This window comes from Mesoplodon bidens, assembly GCF_964165515.1.
Source record: "Mesoplodon bidens genome assembly, chromosome: 1".
Taxonomy (NCBI): domain Eukaryota; kingdom Metazoa; phylum Chordata; class Mammalia; order Artiodactyla; family Ziphiidae; genus Mesoplodon; species Mesoplodon bidens.
In genome coordinates, this window is record NC_138176.1 from 109,528,274 (window position 1) to 109,551,929 (window position 23,656).

The 23,656-nt window shown below is 42.4% G+C and overlaps 1 protein-coding gene across 2 annotated transcripts in view; it reads left to right on the plus strand.

Annotated features, from left to right (window-relative positions):
- The window catches only part of COG2 (component of oligomeric golgi complex 2), a 41,582-nt gene that overhangs the window by 11,883 nt on the left and 6,043 nt on the right, over positions 1–23,656 (plus strand). Inside the window, exons 4-14 of one of the 2 annotated variants that reach the window (XM_081225626.1) lie at positions 228–308; positions 2,175–2,278; positions 5,152–5,260; positions 6,303–6,482; positions 8,137–8,261; positions 11,822–11,948; positions 15,242–15,381; positions 19,647–19,708; positions 20,753–20,904; positions 22,528–22,725; positions 23,583–23,655. In XM_081225626.1, coding sequence (XP_081081752.1) covers positions 228–308; positions 2,175–2,278; positions 5,152–5,260; positions 6,303–6,482; positions 8,137–8,261; positions 11,822–11,948; positions 15,242–15,381; positions 19,647–19,708; positions 20,753–20,904; positions 22,528–22,725; positions 23,583–23,655 — 1,351 coding nt within the window. The remainder of the gene's footprint in view (positions 1–227; positions 309–2,174; positions 2,279–5,151; positions 5,261–6,302; positions 6,483–8,136; positions 8,262–11,821; positions 11,949–15,241; positions 15,382–19,646; positions 19,709–20,752; positions 20,905–22,527; positions 22,726–23,582; position 23,656) is intronic. The other variant, XM_081225627.1, reaches the window with a different exon arrangement.

Below are 23,656 nucleotides of genomic sequence, written 5' to 3' on the forward strand. Positions count from 1 at the left end.
TTATTCTTTCGGCCTGTTAATCCTCCGTAACCTTGGCTTTATATGTTATTTTGCCCCCACACCATGAGTACCCTCAACAGCAGTTGTGTCTGATGTTATGTATTTTTGTCAATATTTGCATATTACCGGCCCGAAGATAATTAAGTTCTTTGGAATTTAATTAAATGTGTAAGTTTCGTAATGTCACAAAACAGTTTCTGCTGTACGTTTTCTTTATTCTTTTAAAGAGTCTTAGGTCATCTGTCAGTGAAGGAATTCGGGCAGTAGATGAACGACTGTCTAAACAAGAGGACATTAGGAAAAAAAAGGTAGGTTGCACATGGGTTCATGGTAGCACCTTGGAGTTAATGGCACTTCCGCGCACGTGGTCTGGTTTATTTCTCTTGGTACCTTTGCAGAGAGGAAGTGTGGGGTCTCTCCTTATTTTTAGGCATCAGTGTTCAGCAAAGTTCACAAGGGGTCGAGCCAGAGCTGGAGGCCAGGTCTTCTTACTCCTGGGCTGATTAAGGTCCTATTAATAAGAGGGGTATGCTAAAGTAACTAATAGAAGAAAAAGACAAAGAAAATTGCATATTCTTCTTGTGCATTAATTTATTCATGACAGCATTAAAATTTTTAAAGAAAACTGTAGATTTCTTATGCTGCATGCCAGCTAAAAGCCCTTCCCTCATGTCTTCTCACACTTTTCAGTACATGAAAGTGGTTTTTCTCAAAGCCTTTTGCTATGTATCAGTATATACTTAGGCTTATAATGTCATGTCCACTGTTTGAAATAGTAAGACAGAATTGTAGATGTACCCAAGTGGTCACAAAATTAACATTCCTCAATGTTTCCAAAAGAAGAAACAGTAATAACTGGTATCTGTGAAACACTTTACAGTTTAACAGGCATATAACTAATTTCTCAGCACCCCTATAAAGAAAATATTAAAATTTTAGAGATTAGGGAGTAAGTGGGCTTTCTAAGACCAAGTCTTCCAATGTTCTGCTGCAGGTTGAAAAAGTAGTGTGTTGCTCTCTCATTCTGTCACGTTTATTTCTTCTTTTGTTTCCACTTGTTAACTGTACCTCTGCATGCACTACTTTTACATTTTACTGGTCCTGTGTTTTAATTTTATTATCTGACTTTAAGGATGTAATGGCAGAGATAGGATTAGAATTTGAGACTTCTGATTCTAGCCTGGTGATCTGTCAGTGTTTTCTAAATTTATTAGCATATTTTTCAAAATCTCAAGGGAGAGAAACCTATTTTGGAAACCTTCTGTTTAATTCTCCTTTAAATATCAGCTTTTGTCCAAAGATTTCAAGAATTCAGTGCCTTTCTAGAAAAGATTGTAAGCTTTGTGAGAGCAGGGAATTTTTGCCTGTTTTATTCACTCATGTCCTCACTGTAGAAGAATGTCTGGTGCAAAATAGGTGCTCAGTAACTATTTGTTTTGTTTTGTTTTTTTTGGTCTTTTTTTTAAAAGTTAATTTTTATTGGAGTATAGTTGCTTTACAGTGTAGTGTTAGTTTCTGCTGTACAGCAGAGTGAATCAATTATACATATATCCACTCTTTTTTCAATTTCCTTCCCATTTAGGTCACCACAGAGCATTGAGTAGAGTTCCCTGTGCTGTACAGTAGGTTCTAGTAACTGTTTGTCTAATGAATGACTTTCTTTTTGTTCTTTTAAGGATGAGAGTTTTTATAATGTTCCTCAACCTCTCTGATAATATTTATTGTGTAATAATGTCTTCAATGAATTGATGCTTAGGCATTTAATTGTGTCGTATACATGTAAATAGAGAGGATAAAGATGATCAGAAACTAAAATTAAAACATGAAAAAAGGGTCATAAGAAAATAAATGTAGTGCCCATACAAGTGTTCAAGATGGGGAAAAAAGCAATAAAAGTGCAGGTAATGAGAAAACAAAAAAAGTCTAGTTTTTTTTCTTTTTTTAACTATTAACTTGTAATAGAATATTGAAACATGCTTCTTCTAGGCAGCTAAAATTAAGAGTTACATTCTTGGGAATTCAGTGTCATGTAGAAGTATTCAAAATGTAGGGTGCTCTACATACTTTAAGGTGACTTTTGGCTTTGTATTTCCCTGCATTTAGAATGGGGAAATAAGATCATTAAGATGAAACATCACGATAACTTTTTTTTGGCTTCATTTTTATTTTCATAGATATGTGTGTTGAGGCTTATACAGGTTATTCGATCAGTTGAGAAAATTGAAAAAATCTTAAATTCTCAACATTCTAAAGAGACATCTGCACTAGAAACAAGCAGGTAAGTATTTTTTACTAAATACTAAATATCACAAAAATTAATACTTCACTCCCAGGCTACTTTTTTAAATTTTTTTTTAAATTTTTTTAGTTAAAACTCATTTCTGAAAAAGAAGAAAAGCCAAGTCTAAGGCTCAGTGTTTTTGAATGTAGCTTATGAAAAGTGGAGGGCATGAGATGGTAAAGTTTATAATACATCCTTCTAAAACCTTTGTGGTGATGGACCACTGTTCCAACACATCACCTTACAGGGAGTCAGAGGAGTGTGCTTTCAGTGGAAGATTTTTATCTTTGGAATTGCCTTATGTAAGCACTGGCAAAATCCTTTGGTCTTCCAGGTATGGAATGGCTTTCATCTTTCATAAATTTATGTAGACATGCCCAGAGTATCACCATTCATGTATCTTGCACTAGCATTGTAGCGTTAAGAAACAGTATAGGACACACTTAGTTAAGATTTATAAACAGGGAAAAGAAAGCTTGTGAAATTAGAAAAAAAATGACCATTTCCGTTGTTACACTGTGACCGTCTTATTACCTTCCTAGTGTGAATTCTAAATCAGCCAGGTAGATGAGTGGCTCAGAAAATGAGTAGATCATACCAGCACCATGGTGCCATGGGAGGAGCACAAGTTTGTGCTGCATCTACCATCGGGCAGCCTGAGTCATGGAAGCTCAACTCCCTGTGTCATGGGCAGCGTAAGGCTAATAGTAACTCCACTGGCAGGGTTGTCTGACAGCTCGGTAGCCCGCACCTGGCATGTAGTAGGCCCTCACACATCTAATTTGGGTCTGACAAGAGCTTCTTCTAAAGTCACGTGGACAGCCGTAACATTTTTCCCTGAGTAATATTGGATAATCTGCTGCAAAACCAACCAAAGCTAAATTGAATATACCTATACCAAAGTCTTACCATACGATAAAGACATGTTGGATTTCTTAATTTTAGGAATCAAAATGTTAGATTTGGGAGCACCTTAAAGACAGTATGCTCCATATCTCTCGTTCTATAGATTGAGGAATGCAGCATCCAAAAAGGAAGTGATTCTCCTGTCCTGGGTCTCTACTTCCTTTCATAATCAAGATGTACAAACAAGTGGTTAGCACCTGCCGTCTCTGTCCCTTCAGCCCACTGCCCTTGCACTCCTGCCCTTACCTGCACTGGCCAGCGTCTCCGCTGTCATCCCTTTTGACCCATCCAGTGGAGCCATTTGTCTTGAGCTGCTCCGCGTCTCCCTTGCCCTCAGCAGCATTGGCAGCTCCTGCCGACTTGTCCGCACTCGACATCCGCCATACCTGCCTCCCTGTTTTCTTTCCACTTGGGTCCATTCCTACTCCCTTCCTCACTGATGTCTTTTTCTATGATACTATTCCTTTGCGATGTTCCATCTTTTTTTTTTTTTTTTCCTCCTTTTTGGCCGCACCGCACGGCATGTGGAATCTCAGTTCCCCAACCAGGGATCGAACTGAGGCCCCCTGCAGTGGAAGCGCAGAGTCTTAACTGCTGGACCACCAGGGAAGTCCCTCAATGTTCCATCTTTAATGTAATAGGTATTATGCTGTTTCTTGCTCAGAATCACCTTTGAGTACTTTTTAAAAATTCAGATCAGCAACTTTGAGCTGTAGAGAAGGGAAAACCAGGGCAATGTAAGTGAATGGTAACTACAGCATGCTTCTTAGTCCAAGAAACGTTTAGATAATTTATGATTAATAGATCCACACTAGGTTACTCAGGAAAGAGGGATTAACCTTTTGGGTTGTCTTGCAGGGGAATTGCTCTCCCTCTAAACTAGGGGTTTTTTTTGTTTTTTTTGGTTTTTTTTGTGGTACGCGGGCCTCTCACTGTTGTGGCCTCTCCCGTTGCGGAGCACAGACTCCAGACACGCAGGCTCAGCGGCCATGGCTCATGGGCCCAGCTGCTCCCGGCATGTGGGATCTTCCCGGACCGGGGAACAAACCCGTGTCCCCTGCATCGGCAGGCAGACTCTAAACCACTGTGCCACCAGGGAAGCCCTAAACTAGTTTGAATGCTGTAGATACAGGACTGGATAGATCTGAAATGGATAGCATTTCATTTCCTTGTGATGTGGATTTTTTCCCCTCACTCACTGATAGGTCACCATTAGATATAGGATGCCTCAAGAGAAGCCCAGCAGATGCTTCAGTGCTTTTACATTTTTCTTCTTTTGCTATTTAGCTTCCTTTTGAGTGGTATTGTTGCCATGTATTTTAGAGGGAAAAAGTGCATTTATTACACTTTGTGGCAGATACACAATGAATGTCCTCTCACTAGGACCCAGAGAATACAGATTGACTGCTCTTTCAGCTCTTTGGTAAAAGAAAATGTAGAGCTCTTCTGACTTATTTGATGTATCGCTGCTAGAGGGCCGCTTTTATTTTATTAAGGAGGCCGCAGCATTGGGTATGTTAGAAGCACTGGAGGTATTTTAGAGGAAGAGAGAGTGAGACGGAGCAGTAGAAGGGGATTCAGGTGTAAATAATAGGGTGGGGCAAGAGGGGGAAGGGAAGTCAAAGACGAAGAAGGCCCCAGACGGGAGATCCTGGGGGAGGAGGTGGAAATACCCGTCGCACCCGCACTGGCCTGGTCCAGCTCCTGCTTCTTTCCTGGACCCTGTGGCTGAGGCCAGGCAGCGTCAGTGGCTTATACTGAAGTAGTTGCCCACTGTCCTAGAACATGCTTTGCGTGTGACTTATTAAAGCTGATGGTATGAAGGATGCTTTAGCTTCTACCTTGTAACGGGGCTGTGGAAAAACACAGTGGGTGCTGAAGCATCACCATGGCTAATCATGTGATGTGTTCTCTTGGAAATTTAAAACCTTTAGGAGTTAAATTTCTCTAATTGTCTCTACTAGCCCACTTCTGACTGGACAGATTTTGGAGAGAATTGCCACAGAATTTAACCAGTTACAGTTTCATGCTGTTCAAAGCAAAGGCATGCCTCTTTTGGACAAAATAAGACCAGTAAGTGTTGTTTTAAATTTTCACACTTTGGTATTTAGGAATTTGCTAAGTAATTTTGGTTTTACCTGATACAGTCATACCTCATTTTATTGCCCTTCACTTTATTGCACTTCACAGATATGTTTGTTTGTTTTTTTAAACAAATTGAAGGTTTATGGCAACTCTGCATCAAGCAAGTCTGTCAGCCTACCAGTGCCATTCCAACAGCATTTGCTCACTTCATGTCTTTGTATCACATTCTGGTAATTTTCACAATATTTCAAACCCTCCACCAGCAAAATGATTACCGCTCGCTGAAGGCTCGGATTATGATTAACATCTTTTGGCAATAAAGTATTTTTTAATTGAGGTAATTAAGGTATATACCTTGTTTTTTTAGACATAATGCTATTGCAGACTTAATATACTGCAGTATAGTGTAAACATTTCTTTTACATGCACTGAGAGACCAAGAAATCCCAGTGACCCGCTTTCTCGTGATACTGCTCGATTTATTGTGGTCTGGAACCACCCTCGCAGTATCTCCAAGGTATGCCTGTAATGCCTGTGATAATTGTTGATCTGCAGGATTTTGAAACTAGCTTTGAATTTTTTCCTTCAGTTTTTGTTTTTTGGACCCCTGCCCCTAAGTGTCACATGTTGTAGATTTTGTGTAAAAACACAGGCATATTCTCTGAATTATAAGGGTAAAATTAATTCTAAATTCCGTGTAACTTGACACACTGTATGATGTAGTCAGAGTTAATTTATCCGAAACTCTCGACTGGGCTTTAGATTCATGATGTTTGTCAGATTTACTCTGTAGCTTAAGAGGAAAATAACTTTTTTTCTCATTCTGCAATTCTGTCTAAATCCTTTGATATAGCAAAGATTTACTTATAAAGAGATGTGGGGTGGAGGAGAGATTCATTGTTACGCTCCAGAAAATGTTAATATTTTAATTTTACATATATTCTCTTCTAGTGCCGCCAGAGACTTGTTATGTATATATTTGAGTCTTTAGACATTGTTCCAGCTGCTTTCTTACCTGTTTTTCTTGCAGCGTATAGCTGGCATTACAGCCATGTTACAGCAGTCACTGGAAGGCCTCCTTCTGGAAGGTCTTCGGACTTCCAGTGTCGATGTGATCCGGCACTGCTTACGGACTTACGCCACGATTGACAAGGCACGGGATGCGGAGGCGTTAGTTGGTCAAGTCCTAGTGAAACCATACGTGGATGAGGTTTGTGCACCCCCAGGCCTTCATTGAGCAGGTGTTCATAGAGCGTCTGCTGTGTCCTGGAGGCTTCACTGGGCGTGAGGGTGGATCAGAGGTCCTTCTGTAAAGATTCTCATAGTTACTGCAGCATCAGTTGTAAGAAAAGGTTGGTCCCTGGTGGTTACAACCAGCATGCAGGAGTCAGGCACCCTCTCTCGTATTTTCTAGTGATGCCGTAGCCCAGGGATCATTTTAATTCAGTAGGGGGCAGGTCTTCCCTAGGGAGAAGGTGTGTGTCAGAACATTTTTAGGTCAGTTTTATGCTATGTAAATTATTTGCCAATAAAGTTTTTAAAACGAATCTTTTAACTACTGGTCTAGTGGGTAGAATGGAACAAGTAAAGCAGATGCCAGCACCGCAGCTCATAGTGCCTCGTGGTGGGACAGCGGGCCAAGAGCCCTGAGCGTGGAAGGTCTGCGTGGAGGGCTGTCTTCACAGACATGCTGAGGAGTGTGTGGGCCAGGAAGGTGGGAGGGAGGGAATATTCACAGATGAAGGGCTTTCATAGGCAAATTAGCAGCGTAATACCTTAAACCCAGAACTTGGCCATCCAGTGTCCTTCACCTATGAGGATGCAGTTAAAATTTGGGAAGTAAGCATGTTCTGCCTTTGAACAGCCAGAATATATCACAGATTGTACCATATGAAGTTGCCAATACTCAACATTTTCCGACACAAAAATGGCAGCTTTGTCTGGTTCAAACTGATGGAAGTCACAGGCCCGTCCTCAGTGTTTGCAGACTTTCTTCACTGCCACATCAGTGTGGATGCTCTTTCTGTCCAGTAGTACAAAGCCCTACTCACCATGACTTTGGGGTGAAAGTCTCCCATTTATAAGTGGGGAAAATTGAATGTCATTGATAAAAATGAAACTTGAGGATTAATTTCAATAATCTGGTCAGCTTTCATTAGGATTACTAAAAATAAATGATCTGTCAACTTCCTCTGTTTGTATCCTGTTGTATTTCATAGCTGTGTCTATAGGAGTGAAAAAGACAAATTACCTACACTATTTCTTTATCACTCAGTGAAAATGGTTACTAATTTATGCCTTTGGTTTTCATTGAACTGAACCTAATGTGCTAAATTAAAGAAACATTTGATGTTTCAGTGGCATATTAAATAAACCATGACCACATTTTAATTTTATTTAAATTCATATGCTTGTCATTCGCCTCTTGATTCTCAACCTTAACACAAAAGATTAATAATAAAGTAAAATAAAATATACTTCCTTCCATCTTTCTCTGTCTCAAACCTTCCCCTAATCTGAATAATGGTGTTTAGAAGAAAAGGCCATCGTCAAGACAGCAAGGAGCTGTTGTCATGGGAAACCATCGTTTTATTTCGTTTTCAAGCTCAGGAGGGAAACAGGCGAATGTGTCTGGCTTTTCAGCTTCAGGCCAGTGTCTGTCACCCAGCCTGTGTCTCCCCCAGGTCAGGGCTATGCACCCGAATCGTGGAACTAGCTCTGAGTCAGGCTATTACTGTTAGAAAACACGTCAGCTGGGGAGGAGGGAGGCGAGAGGAAACACACTTCTAAGGTTTTCTTTGTTCTTTTCCCTGTGATACGTAATTCATACTTGTCTTTTTTAAAAATGATGCTCCTTTTACTAGGTGATCGTAGAGCAGATTGTCGATGCTCATCCGAGTGATCTTCAGCTCATGTACAGTAAGCTCCTGGAGTTCGTTCCCCACCACTGCCGCCTCCTTCGAGAGGTCACGGGAGGAGCCACCTCAAGGTAGTTTGAGCAGCTGTTCTCAGAGCTCCCGCAGTCAGGGGCTGCTCCTGGGAGCCGCTCGTGCCCTGCTGATGATTGCGGTCTCGTGTGGACTGGGTTCAGATGCCCTTTCCTGTTTGTGTGTTAGCACAGCCCTCTGAGCTGGGCAGGGGCCGTTAGCCTCGTCTTACAGAGAAGGAAACTGTAGTGGGTGCAACGGAGGTGAATGGTGTGTCTCTCTTGAATCCACAGCCTATGCTTTGCCCTTTCCTACACTGTCATTTCCCTAAACTAGGTTTGAAATAAAAGTTGGTTTCCTTCCATTATTCTAATGTCATAATCTGTTAATAAATATCAATTCAGTTTAATTCAGCGAGTTTTATAAGATGTTAATTGTGGTTAAAGTCATCTTCAGTTTTCCCTCCTTTTGTCTGATTTCCATGGTTTTCAGTTCTGTTTTGTAAATACCCCACTGCCTTCCACCATTGCCCCTGTCCTGGTCCAGGCCTTTGTCATTTTTCTGTCCACAGTAACAGGTTTTCCCCACCTGCTCTCACGTCTCAGCCTGCCCCTCTGCCAGCACATTTACCCACAGTTCTGAGATTCATGCCCTGCCTTCTTCCTAAGTCTTTAGTGGCTTCTTATTGCTCATTGTGGAAAATGCAGGCTTCTTGATCAGCACACAAGGCCCTCTGTGCTCTGGCCCTGGTGGTCCTCGGGTGGGGCACTCTGCTCTGTGGTACCCTCGCCCTGCTGTTCTCCAGCACACAGCTGCACTTGCCCACCCCAGCACACGCTGGGCGGGTCTGTGTTTTTCCTCAGAGTCCCCTCCGCCTTTCCCGTTCCCTCTTTTTGTTGACCTGTCACTCCACGTGAAGCCCCAGCTCAGATGCCACTTCCTTCAAGAGACCATCTTTTATCCTGATAACTCCCTTTAATCCTGTTCTCTGCAGGCCATTGCATGCTGCTCTCACCTTTTCCATCTCAACAGCGTGCTCCCCTCCTGCACGGCCCACACCTCCCTCCTGGCACGGTGTCTTGAAGACAGTAACTACCCAATGTTTGCAGGATGAAAGACTTAACCTATTTACAGCATTAGAAAGGCAAATGAGGTCCCTGTCATCATGAAGTAAACATTGTATTTGGTCTTGAATTTTTGTTCTTTGAAAAGAAAAAAAATCTGGGGAACAAATATGCTGCTTGACTTGTGAAGTACCCTATTTCCACTACACGATTCCAAATGAAGCCTTGTTTTGCCACTTTTGCTTAGTAATCATGAAGATTTAGTTGGATTTGTATTTGGGGTAAGAATTTAATAGAAGTCATGGGGTAAGATTAAAGAAGCCACAGTTATGAAACAACCAGTCATTAGATTTGACAAGCCTAGTCTTGGTCCTGAAATGTCAAGTTACAAAGCCTCACATGCTCTTTTCCATGGTTTTCAGTGTGGCAGAATTCATGTAGAAACCTCAGAAATGTGAGGAATCTAAACTGTACCTTGGTGGGCCATCTGCATTTGCTTGAGGCCCCATCGTCCTGTCCTGCGCTCCTGACCTTCCCTTGCTCAGCTTCTGCCTTCGGGTGCCCTCTATAACTGGGGACACCAGCGACATTCAAGATTTATCTTCCGAAGAATGTGGATTAGCTTTTGTAATTGTTGATCTCACAGATTTAAATTTTTTCTTTGGGGCTTTAATTAAACATTTACTTTGGGAATGAGGTGATCTTGTCCTTCAGTGTTGTTCAGATTCTGTGCATTTGTATTTTAAAATCTTCAATTCTGTTTTTTCTTCTTCTGATACCTTAATAGAGCTAGTTCTTATTATGATTAAAAGTATATGATATGATACGTGGAATTGGGTCTGTGGGACACGGGCATCTTCTTTCCCTCCTGGACCCTCCTCCAATCCCGCCAGTAATTTCTCGTCAATTCTTACCTATTATAGAATGAGATTATCTGATAGCTCTTTCTGAACAGTAAAGCTGAATAAGCTATTTGTCTTGATAGTTTTTGCTAAGCAGGAAAATTATGAAAAATTTTTACTGTTTATTTTTAATACTTATCAGAATGTTAAATGCCAATTTGTTATCACCACTTAGCTACACAACTCCCCGTTTTGCTAAAAAATAAGACCGTATATTGCATGGATGATCAATTTTAAGACAATTATCTTAATATAGAGCATATCGATAATGGAGCAGTCAAAGTGGGTCGAACAGTGAGATGGTGTTGCTTAATCCTACTTACAGGTCTTTAAGTTCAAGAGAAACTTAAGGAACATGCCTTTTTTGTTTATGTACTTGTGTATTTAACCACTATTAACATAGCACTTATTGTATGCTAGGCACCATCCTAAATGCTTTACAAATATTAATCCATAGAATGACCCTGTGAGTAGGTATCACTACCATCCCTGTTTTGAAGATGAAGAAACCAAAACACAGAGAAGTTAAATCACCCAAGATTTGAACTCACGTACTCTGGCTCCCGAGTGCATGCTTTTATCTCAGTGTTATCTCTCATCTAAGTTTGTGAATTAGAAACCCAGAGTCCAGCCTTTTGGCTAAAAATGCAGAATAAAGCATGCACACACAAAAAACATGACCGTTATCAGTTTTTTGTATTAAGATTTGTGATCGAGATTTTACGTAAAATAGCCATAGAACTTTAGAACTGAGGGTAATCTTAGGGATAGCTGAATCAGAAAGTTGTTAGTAATTGGGCAATTAGCGTGATTTATAGTGCTGTAGAGTTGAGTGGTGTTACGGTTGAATACAAGACTGCTTTTCTTTTTTTCTTTCTTTTTTTCAAAAAATATATGTGCTGTACTGTAGGCTTTATTGTTCCATTTACAGAGCACAGGCAGAGTAGATGTAACATAATTCTGCTTTTTTTAAAAAATAAATTTATTTATTTTGGGCTGCGTTGGGTCTTCGTTGCTGCGCGCGGGCTTTCTCTAGTTGCGGCGAGCGGGGGCTACTCTTTGTTGCGGTGCGGTGGCTTCTCTTGTTGCGGAGCACGGGCTCTAGGCGCACGGGCTTCAGTAGTTGCGGCGCGCAGGCTCAGTAGTTGTGGCGCATGGGCTTAGTTGCTCCACGGCGTGTGGGATCTTCCCGGACCAGGGCTCGCACCCGTGTTTCCTGCATTGGCAGGCAGATTCTTAACCACTGCGCCACCAGGGAAGTCCCACAAAGACTGCTTTTCCTGTGGTATTAAACTGCTTCTTTTTCAAGACAGGGTATAAACATGGTAGCCCATTTTAGGGGAGAAAATTGTGCCAAGTTAAGTCGGTGTAGTTTTCCATTATCCTTGACCCCAGCTTGCTTACTACTTGATAGATAGATGTAGGAGTCAGGACACAGAGGATGTGTCAGGTTCAAGGTGAGAATGAAATCAAGGAGTGAAATAGAAGTTTGGGTCTAAGAACAAACTAATTGACAAATATTGTTTTTTTTAAAAGGTTGAAATAAATTTTAGGCTGAGGAACTTTTATTTTAATAAAAACACCACAGTGGAATTTTGCTTTTTGGAAGTAGAAGATTCCGGTGTATTTGACTGAAATTTTCCTCTTATCTTACAGTGAAAAAGGCAATACTGTTCCCGGATATGATTTTTTGGTGAATTCTGTCTGGCCAGAAATAGTACGAGGATTAGAAGAAAAATTGCCCTCACTTTTTAATCCTGGGAATCCCGATGCCTTTCACCAGGTACCTTTTCCTCCATCGTCTTGATTCTTGAAGATGTTAACCTGAGACTTTAGGATAATCATATCTTTTCTGCACAGTCTTGGTTCTGTGGTTTTAGGAAAAACCACAGTCGGAGTTACGTAGCAAGCATTTACCTTAAAACACACACTGTTTTATTCAAGTCATAGTCTCTGATAACTTCAAGGACTAAGAATATTTTTTAGAATGTAAAGTAAAATTCAGTTTAGATGCAGTTGTGACTAGATCTGAATATTCTAATTTTAAAAAAGATCCTAAAGACCATTAAAAACAAGGCTGTTTGCAGTTGTTTTCCACGAAAAATTAAGTTTGTAGATCTCTACTGTATCGTTTTGAAGGAAAACGGATTGGATTTTAAAATGCAGTATGTAAGTGTCCTCTCTAATTTGAAAGATTAGGAGGCCTCGATATTTTCATTTTTTTTAAAAAAAACATCATTTAAAAGACTTCATGGTTAATATTTCAGAAGTAGACTCGTATGTTAATTTTCCGTTGTACCATTTTTTAAAGATAGTACGTAGTGTCCTGGAGAAGAATAAAGGCTCTCGGCCGGGCGGCCTGAGTCCGTGCCCAGCTCTCCTGCTCAGTACTCGTGTCACTCAGCCCCTCGGTGCCTCTCCTCTTCTTCCTGCTCTGGATTTTGATTTTTGGTTTTTCGATTGTTTTCTTCAACATGACAATCTTTGTCTTTTAATTAGGTAATTTGTTAAATTTACAATGATCGTAGTGACTGATATATTCTTTGGTTCTTCCTATTTGTCCCATTTTTCTTCCTTCTTTTCCTTTCTCCCTTCTTTTTTTCTTTCCTTTTCCGCCTTCTCTGTATTTTGGACTTTTGGGGATTTGTTTTCCTCATTTATTCTGTTTTTCCCCTCTACTAATTTGGAAGTTCTACCCTTTATTTCTTTATGTATTAAGTAACCTTAGTGGTTACTTAACAGAATCTAAAGCTCACTGGTGTTCTTCATTCTCCCAAACAGCACAGGGATCTTAGAGTACTTTGATGACAGTCACCCCATTCCATAGTATCTATTACTGTTTCCAGGGTCTTATTTCTATTTTGACTTTTTTTTAATCCCCCAAATTGGGCGTTATTTTTATTGTTTTACGTGGTCATCATTCTCCTCTCAGAATTATTCCAATGTTTATCATTTCCTTTGCTTACTCTTCCTTCTTGGATATTAGACCTTTTTTCTTGGATCATTTTCCTTCATCCTGAAATTCATCTATTAGCAGGGCCTGTTGATAATAAATTTCACTTTTTTATGATAAACCCTCAGTTTGTATGTCTGACAATAACTTTATAGCTTTTGTGTTTGAAAGGCAGTTTTGATGGAAGTAGAATTCTCTGCACTTTGAACATTGTCTCTTGACTTCCGTTATGAAAATAGTTATTGTTGTTTCTTTGTAGTTATAATGCCTTCTTTCCCAAATCTTGTCTGTGACTTTAGTATGCTGTTTCATTATGATAATCTAGTGTGGGCTTCTTTTTATTTATTGTATTTAGGATTTGTTGGGTTTCCTGAATCTGAGGATTGGTGTTTTTTTAATCAGCTCTGTATCATTTTTATTCATTAACTCTTCAGTTGTGCTTCTCTCTCATTCCTCTGTTATTTTCTTCTAGAACTTTTGATTAGACTTCCTCACTTTATCCTTTGTGTTTCCTGAATTCACCTTTTAATTTTTTGTCTCTTTGTGCTCCTTCTGGATAATTTCTTGGGACTTTTCTTCTGGTTCACTGATTCCTTCTTCAGATTTGTCTAAACTCCTTTTCACCTGTTTCCAATTTACCCTTATTTTCATTTCTAGAAGTTCTATTTGCTTCTTTTTCTAATTCTGCTTTGGTCAAATTGCTTATTAATTTTTAAAGTGTAGAGAGGCACAAGGTGAGTGTGGTGAGCCTGGGGCCTGCTAGACTTCAAAACAGCTAAGACAACAAATTGGGAGCTTTATTATCCCAGAAATACCACTGATCTGTTCTCTTGGCCCATGTTACAGTATGTTGAACAATATGAGGTCTTAAGCATTAGCAGTTTAAGACCCTTTACATTCCTCTTTAGAGAATCATTTTGATAGTGTTAGGCTCAGGAGATTTTTCAGCTCAGAAATAAAGCTTTCTGATAGAATGTCAACTTTAGAATTCTAAACCAACACTTAATGTTTGCGTATACAAACATTTTTTGCAAGAAATGCTTTCAGCTTTCAGTTTTTATGGGACATGCTTTTGTGAAGAGAAAAATATTTTTGTATTTTTTTAACACCCATTATATGCAGGGGTATAGTTTTATCCCAAAAGGGATGAGTAATACCTTTCTTTGTCTCAACTCCACACATGTAGACCACACTCAGGGGATTCAGTAAGTGTAGCTCAAAACCAGTTGAAAGAAATTGAACACCTGTGGTAGTCTTACTGCACTAAAGTTCCCACATAAGCACAGATATCATCATATTCAGGTGACTGGTTTGGTGACCCAGAACAGAGTCCCTCTTAATGAGAAGTACATGGAAGTCCTGCAGTGTCCTCCCCAGAGCCTGGGGACTGGGGAATAGAGCCCTCGCCAAAGGAATGTGCAACTGCAGTTTTGCACTGCTGACTGGCGAGGGTTCTGTTTCCCCTATTTCCGTGCTTTGTTTCTGGGTAAATTCTCTGAGCCTAAGCGGAAGAGGAAGCGTCATTTATAAAATGGGGGATGATATAAAAGTAGTTACCGGGTAGGGCAGTTTTCTGGGTTAAAGTAAGTAATACAATTTTAAGCACTGTGTGAGGATGATAAATATTAAGTGTTAGCTTCTGCTCTTAATGGTTTTGTTAGATTCCTCCTGTCAGTCTTCATGTTGTGCCATCTATTAAAAGGATGTAATTACTCACATGGTTTGAGTCTTTCTTTCCTTTTTAAAATTTTCTACTTCTTCTTCTGGAGAGGCAATGAAAATTATACCACTTAATCTTCAATCTCTTGTGATTCCAATGGACTGGGTTAGGGGTGCCCTAGAAGATGGGGGACAGCTGTCGCTTAAAGACCACTGGACTTAGGATGCCTGGGTCTCCTGATGGGCTTGCCACCTAAGACCTTGAGCATGTCACAGAACCACTTTGGGCATTACTTGATCTTTAAGCGGGGACCTTGGAAGGAAGATCCCATAAGGTCCTTATCAGATCTAGAAACTATGATTCTGTGTGTTGATCTTTATCTTGATTACAGTTTTCACTATATGATCCCAGTTCTGGTTAGTTCACTTAAAATGAAAATGCCACCTGTTTGTTCTTATTTTAGAAATATACCATAAGTATGGATTTTGTAAGAACATTTGAACGGCAATGTGGATCACAGGCCAGTGTAAAAAGATTAAGAGCACATCCCGCCTATCACAGCTTCAATAATAAGTGGAACTTGCCTGTGTATTTTCAAATAAGGTCAGTAATTTATTCCCCCCCGCCTCCACCCTTCTAAAATAGAATCTGTTAAAACCAGTTAAGGATGTTGGCTCCAGCTAACAGCCCCTTCTTGATGATCATCATACTGTTCTTTGGGAAACAAAATTTAGAGTGGAAATGCACAGGAAGTATCGTGATTGCCAGAGTTCTGGCTTGTATGACAGAAAGATAAGTTTTACTCCTTGGTCATCAGAGAGCTGAGAACACTAGACTCAGAGTGAGCTAGACCAGGCCCGGCTTCATTCCCACATGCTACGTCCTCGTTCGTCGTGAAGGGACAGAAAGAGCAGGTCACCTAGCAGCTCTTTCTCTCCATTTTCCTCTCTCATCACCTGCTTCAAATAGCAGATCTACCCTACATTTGTTGTTTTGTTCATCTGGAACATTTTTTATCCTCAGAGGGAGTCGGGAGAAGTATTCTTTCTTAAAGTAGTCTTTGTAGCTGATTCCATCTTATCAATTGATAATAATTCTATCTATTGTTTTGGATTCTTTTATAATACTTTGTGACATTTTTTCTCTCTATTCTGGAAAATGGTGACACTTTTCTTCCAGATGTCATAATGATATCACCTATGTCAATAAGTGGTTCTGTAGACTATTGGGGGAAATTTAGGATAAATTCTTAACAGTATGTGTTCCCTTAGAAAACTAGATGATAACAGCCATTTTTGCAGATTCTCTTGAATGAGATCACAGTCAGCTCGTCCATAGAATGGTGTTAACGAGAGCATTTTAGTTAGAATGCTCTTTAAAGACTCATAGGCTTTTTGTTTAAATTGTTGGATGTTTTCATTAATTATGATGCAGTCCTTCCCCAGAGTTCTAAGGAATAATTCAGAGGGAAATACACTAAGAATTAGATACCTTGATTTGTAATTACTCGCCATGATTGAGAATGTATGTAATCATCTTTTGATAATGAAATCATAGCTGTCAGACTGTTAGTAAGATGCCCTTTTACATACAATACTGGGTTTTATGCTTAATTTTTCAAGGTTACATTATCCTGTAGGTAGGAAATTAAGGATTCTTTTTGTCTAAGATACTCATGGACTGCATGGGAAGTAATCGTTATGTGATGATCAACACTAAGCCAGGGCAAGAAGCCCTTCTGGTTTGTGAGAAGAATTTAAAATGGTGCAGCATCATTTTATAGCATAAGACTGCAGTAGAGAAATAATGTTTCAACTGTCCCATGTCTTTTGTAGTCCAGGTTCAAAGTTAGATTGCTTTAGATATCCAATGCCGTCACAGCCCATACTCCCGTCTACTGCCTCCGAACCCCTCTTTTCTAGTCATTTTCCCCAGACCCCATGGCCCCATGCTTGGTAATCTTGCACTGTCACCTTGCTTCCTGGAGCTCTGGGCCCCGCAGGGATGGCACAGCCCGGCCTCGGCAGGTTCTCCTCCCATTATACGTTCTCTCAAAGCTGGTGATTGAGCCTTAAACTCTGTCGGAACTCAGCCGGTTCCCTGAAAGACGTTTTCACCTTCAGCAGATTTTAGCCATAGCATTCAAAGGGATTGGTTAACTTTTCTTTGTAAACAGTTTTATTTAAAATGTATAAAATTAAAAAAAATTATGTTTGAGTTATGAAGTGTGGAACTTCATAACTTTCAATACATTTGTTTTTCCGTTTAAGAAGTAAATTCAAGTAATACTTTACAGGACACCGTTCTGTTGATTTTTATCAGGCATTAGATTGTTTATTCTGAGGGATGACAGAATGTTCTGCAAACACTGCTGGGGTCAGAGTTGTAGTGTTACCTGATTCACTTCAGGGTCATTTAAAGTAAGCTTAAAGCCAGTGGGGTGGTGATGTGTTGACATGTTTCTAGGAAGAAGTATTAATATTGCACCCTCAGTAGCAGGTGGATGCTCCCGGGCCTGACTCTATGCCTGTATCCCCATCACCTTCAGGAAAAAGGCAGCCCTGGCCCACACACACCGTTCTGTGAGCACTTGCACAGCCCTTCTGCCCTGGGTACCCTACTGTGTCTGCGCTTCATTTGTTCTTATGGGAGTATTGGAAAGTAGGGTTAGGACTCTGTTTCTCATAGGAAGAGATTAAATGCACACGTGCGCAGAACAGTCTCAAATGGTAGCGAATCAGTGGCTGCCTGGAAACTGGGCTGGTCGCCCCTTAAATGCCACAGGCAGTGTTAGGTCTTTTTTAATTGAAATCTCGCTAGAATGTTATATGCTCCCAGGACGGTCACATGTGTGTTCTGTGTCTGTTACATTCAGCACGCGCTGAGCATGGTGTAGCTCCTTTATGACGTGGAGTCCGTGTGGCACTAACGTACCTTCCTTTCCCTCCACCGTCCACAAGTGTGTGCACACGTGAAGTAGAGACGTGCGTTGGGAAGTGCGTCTCCAGACCCTCCCCAAACCCAAGTGTAAGAATTTGGGAGTGTTTGTATTTGGGGTTGCCTTTCTTACAAATCTCCTATCAAGAGTAGAATAGCGTCCCATATACACATGAAGACTACAGCACAACTTTTCAAATTCCACCAAAGTAACGTCTCACTTTGTTTCTTTTCTAAGAAGTATAACGTATCACTTCAGTCCTGGAAGTTACTGCCCGGCAAGGCTGTGCCAGGGGCTGGTGCTGGGCTCTTGGCCCTTGGGGGCCGAGGGGACAGCTGGGTCACGTGACATCAACTGCTTTCCTTTCAAGGGTCCAACAGCTGGTCCCACGCAGTCAGCACGTCTGTGTGAAATGTACTGGTGTCGGGTCTGCTGCATTTTTCTTGCACTTTCTCGTTTGTGTGTTTATCAGAATTGTCACAGATGTACATATAATTTTATCCTGTGTCTTCACTTGCACTGAATTATGCCTGCTCTTCTCACGGCTGCAGAGCTTCGAGCTGACCTCCCTTCATGCTGCGCTCAGTGTCGATGTGCTGTGTGTCACAGGCCCTTCCCTTCCTTGGGGCCCGGTGTTCCCTGTTGTAAACAACGCTGTGTGAGCTGTCAGGCCTTCTCCGTGTTTTGTGTGGATTTGGAGGAAAGGTGGGCTGAGGGGCTGAGGCTGACGCAGGTGCTGGTTTGCTGCCTCCTCTGCGGGGCAGCCCCGCCCCCTCCTCGCTGTGCTCGGGGCCACCGCCTCCTTCGCTGGGCCCCGGCGCTCTCTTCTGTTCCCCGCTTGCCTCCTGTCACTTGCTCCCTCTGTGCCTCTCCCTGCTGCTTGGAGAGACGAGCCTTTCGCAGGCTTCACGGGGCAGAGGACGAGTCCCTTCCCTCCCTGTGGCGTAGGGACGCTGCGGGCACCGGCCAGCTCCAGTGGCCAGGGCGGTCCAGAGTCCTCCGCTGTCAGCCACTCACACCTTTGTGGCGGGCAGGGCGGCTGCTCCTTGTGTGAAGTGCTTTTACTCCTGAAAACCAGTCTCTGAACTGCTTTTAAAAAGCACGTGAGTGCTATCCAAAAACCAGAATTACGACTTCAGTAAATTGATGTGAAGCGTGTGTCAGAATTTATTGCTAGCAAAGGAGCTAGCAGGTGACAGAAGAGTGTATGGTGAAGAAAGTATGAAGATGGAAGAGTTATATACTTGGGAAGAAAGATGCGACGTAAGCAGCTAGTTAAGGAAATACACACACACACACACACACACACACACACAAAGTTTTCAGAGTCATAAAAATGTGTCCACACTAGTCATTAAAATAGAAGTCTGTGACAGGATGGTATGAGGGGACAAGTGGGCCAGCAGAGGAAAAAGAAAACCCATCCAGGAAGCAGGTCTTGAGCCTCAGGGCCGGCAGGCCAGTTACCATGAAAGCGCGAGAGACCGGCAGCAGACATTTGAAGAGCACTAGGCAGTTGTTCTGGTGTAACTGCCTGCCTTCAGTGATTTTTCTCAAGCTGCAAACAAAGACACAGAATACAGCCTTCCCATTTCTTAGTTTGGGGGACATTCACTTTCTTCTGATAGGGCTGATGTAAGAGGATTGGAAAAACCAGTCTTACGGCCTTGAAGTGATTACCTGATTATAGCCGGTGGGACTTGCCAGGAATGGCTTCCTGATGGATTAATTGAGACACTGTTTATTTCCTGCTCGGTAAAAAAAAAAGTCTGGAGAACAGGCATCAGGGCTGGTGCGGCATCTCTGACAGCGCTGGCCTCACCAGCAAGCCAGTGGAGGAAGGTCCTGTTTCGTGGGGAGAGGGGAGGATGGGTGGGACAGCCGCCTGCAGCAGAGAAAACAACAGTTTACACTCTTGTTTTTCTCTCAGATTTAGAGAAATAGCGGGATCCTTAGAAGCAGCACTTACAGATGTCCTGGAAGACGCACCAGGTAACTTCCTCAAAGTGACAAATGACAGGCTGTCACTAAGTGAGTTAAGTAGGCTCACCAAGTCATCTTGGGGATCTCAGTACCCTGGGGGCACTTTCACCTTTTCCTTTCTTCCGTAAGTTAGACCCAAAGACGTACTTTAACTTCTTTTTTAAAGAAGGGTTTATAGAGCTTCTTGCTGTACAGAGATGATAAAAAGTCTGCTTTAAGAACACAGGAAGGAGACCTCATTTTCATTCCTCAGTATAACGTGTCAAGGGGATATAACCGCTGCTGTGGTTAAGGGAGCAGCCCTTTTTGTAGCCAAGTGGCCACGCTCCGCTTCTCTCTGAAGTGGAGGTGAAGGATCAGGGTGGCCTTCCCTCTGGGGGATGGCTCACAGCTGGGGCTCCTTGCCCCGGGCCTCCAGAGCGCTTGGGCCAGTCCTGGGACAGTGCGCAGGTGACCGGGATTAGGATACACTTTGCAGACACGTTTGCATCATTTGCATCCCTACAGCCTCGTTCATCTGTGTCACGTTGTAGCCATGCCCGGTGGCCACTCACCTAGTAGGTGGCTGTTCCTGTAGCCACAAGGGTCTTGGGGCAGCTCCACTCCACTTTCTGCTCCCTTTCGTGCAGCCAAGTTCCATCTAAACTGCACTCTTTTAGCCTCAAAGTTAGTTTCCAGCTGTTTTTGCCAAAAATGGCCATATGTAATCGACATCCTGTATTGAAATAGCATATGCGGGAGGGAAGGAGAAGACAGGACAAACTCAGAACCGAAGATGAAAACCCTTGCCAGTGACTGGCACCCCAGCTCGTGTTTGTTGATTTGGTATAAAGTGCCTGCTAACTGGCGGTTTCTGAATGCCGTTGATGTTTAATGTTTATCAGATGGCTGGGGTTGGGGGGAGTCATGTAAAATTAGAAACACCTCCCTGAAGCTTTGCTGAGCACATAGGGTTCTTGAGAAGGCCGCTGGCTTCACCCTTAGGTTGTACGTTGAAGATTGTAGCCGTTAGCCCTTCAGCTGAGATTCCTTAACCGTGTGTTTTCTGTCTAGCTGGAAGTTCGTATTGCCTCTTGGCTTCTCACAGGACGTGGAGCAGCCTGCAGAGGTGTTGGTCTGACCAGATGTTCTTGCCGTTGCTGGCGCCTCGTCTGTGGAGACTCACTCTGCAGATTCTGGCGCGGTACTCCGTGTTTGTCAAGGAGGTGAGGGCTGGCGGGTGGCTCATCCCTCATCGAGGCTGAAACGAATTAAAGATGGGTGAAGCCGAACGTGCTGAGAGTTTTAAAGGCCGTGTTGTCATGAGAGGTTTATGCGGGGACTGCAGGCCAGCTTCTCACTTGCTACCCAATTCCGCTTCTGGGTTTCCTTTTCACTCTCGCGCGTGTGGCCTTGAGGGGCGTCTGCTGTCACGTGGTCAGTGCTTTGTTGTTTGGGAAAGCCCCTCACCGGCCACCTCATTTTTCCCTTCTGAAAACCAGGATCTTTACCTCCAGACTAAAACAGAAAAGCTCATTTTAATGAAAATGATTTTTAAAATGTGTACTTTAGTATCTAGTCTTTGGAAGTGTAAAAACTCCAAGTGGTTGAGATTAAAAGGTAGTAAAATTAATTACCCTTCCCTCCATTTCAGAAGTAGTAGTTGGATGCATTAAGTGTCCGCATGCCTCTGATGGTTTATTAGATATTGTGCATAAAGCCACGGGAGTACTCGTGTGGTCCGCTGCTGAGCCCCCAGCCCCGGCAGGCCCTGCACCCGCGTCTCAGAGATGCCTGCTGCATAGACAGCTCAGTGACAGACGCACCCCCCGGCCACGGCAAGGTGATGAGTATAAAAGAGATGTGAGCGGAAGCTTAGGGAAGATGACATGAGGAAGGCCTCATCCATAGAGAGGAAAGCACTCTGTCAGCTGGAGCAGAGGGTCTCAGTGGAGAGAGCGCAGGCTTGCAAGACAGCGTCAGACCTGGGCTCTGCCACTCTCTACCTAATTTCGTGGTCTTAGGGAAATTGAGTCTCAGATTCTTCATCTGTGAAGTAGGAAAACAGCTTCCGTCTGTGCTTGTCGTGAGGAGTAGACAGAGATTTGACCAGCAAACTGATAACCAAGGGGCCTGGCAGACAGCGGTGCTCCACGGAAGTTCCTCTCCGCCTCTGCCTTTGCCTCTCTCTGTTCAGAGGGGTCTCAGGAGCCCACCCTGCTCCATGAAACCGTTCACGAAGACCGTGCAGTTCCTGGGACACGGTTGGGTGGGTACAGTTCTGTTAGGCCTGGGCCTGCTACGCCACGCCCAGGCAAGATGCTAGCCAGCAGTTCTTCTCACATCCAGAATATTCCATTCTTTTCTCGATCCCAGGGCACGTCTCGTAGGTTTTTTTCCATTGTAGCAAAAATCCATTATGCAAAGAACACTTCTGTCATTTGTGTCATTTGAAGCATAATTGATGTTTAGATTTTGATTTTTTTACCCGTATGATGATGATACATTTATTAAGCAGATACCGTAAATTATTTACCTTAAGCAGTTAATTAATTTTTTAAAACCTATGATGTTCCAGAGCTTAATTTTCCTTTAGTTTAGGGGCCTGTTGTTTCATTTCTGCCTGTTACTTAAGTCAAGGAGAGGAAATGCACATGGGGTTGCAGTTTGTCCTGTTTCTCTATTTTCCACACCTGCCTGGGGAGAGGGTTGTGGTGTTTTTTCATGAGTAAACATTCACTGAATCCTTTGTAGACAGCTGGCATTTTGTGGTGAGTCATTGACCTGTATAAATGCTCATGTATCTTGCTGGTGGAAACACATTTAATCGTTGAAACCCTTTTGTTCAGCTTTTACTCAGGCCCATCTCTAATGAAAGTGCCAAGGATATTAAAAAGCCCTCGGTAACTGGCAGCAAAGATCCTTCCGTCGCCCAAGGAAATGGCGAAGACCGAGGAAGCAGCCCTTCCGAAACGAAGCCCGTGGTCCCCGTTTCCAGCACTCAGCTTGTTTACGTGGTCGCAGACCTGGACAGGCTTCAGGAGCAGGTGAGCCTGTGTCCCGGAGGACTTCTAAGTGCCGGCCTCAGTGTTTGCAACGGCGGTCCTCACGGGGCTTAGAACTGTGGGCCCAGGGCACCCGGAGAGCACGTCCGCTCACCTCCCTTCTGGGTGTTGCTCCCGTTTACCTGCCCGGTGTGTTCGCTCCCCCTTGCTTACCAGTGCCGCCTAGCATGTGCTAGCCCGGAGCCTCGGCTTCCCTTCCAGCAGTGACGCCACAGGCTAGCAGCACGCCAGGCACCGCTGTTTGTTGCATTAGCTCCGCTTACCCGGTGCAGGCATGACCTTTAGTGGGTTGGATTTTAATTATTTCTAATTCACTTACCCAGTATTTCAGGGTAATATGTGATCTTCAGCTGTACTTTGAAAGTGCTGACCTATTAACACTTCTTCCTGTTTTCTCCACATAGATTCCACGTTCTTGCTTTTACCATTAACAGAACTTTGTGGGATGAATGTGTTTAAGTGCTGTGATATGTAATTCTGCTTTTCTCAAGTTTGAATATTTTGTGGTGCTTGGACAAATATTGTATGTTTGGAGCAAAAACGTGTCTTTACCATGAGTTTTTTTGGTACTGAGGAGAGCTACAGAATAGAAAATGATTTCGCATTTTTTCTGGATCTGTTAATAGCCGTGAAAATGCTGTTTTCCATGTTGTTGGATTCTTTCATAGTGAAAGCATTAATTAGGAATTTTGTTTTCTTCTGATGAAAATCACTGGAAGTTCTAAGTTTAGTTTTATCGTTCATTAATAATATTCTAGAGTGTGTAGATGCATAAAGAATTGACTCTTCCTTTGATTTATAAAAAGTAACTGAATATATAAAGTGCATATTTATTTCAGCTTCCAGAACTCTTGGAAACAATCAGGCCAAAACTTGAAGTGATTGGCTTTAAGAATTTTTCATCTATCTCAGG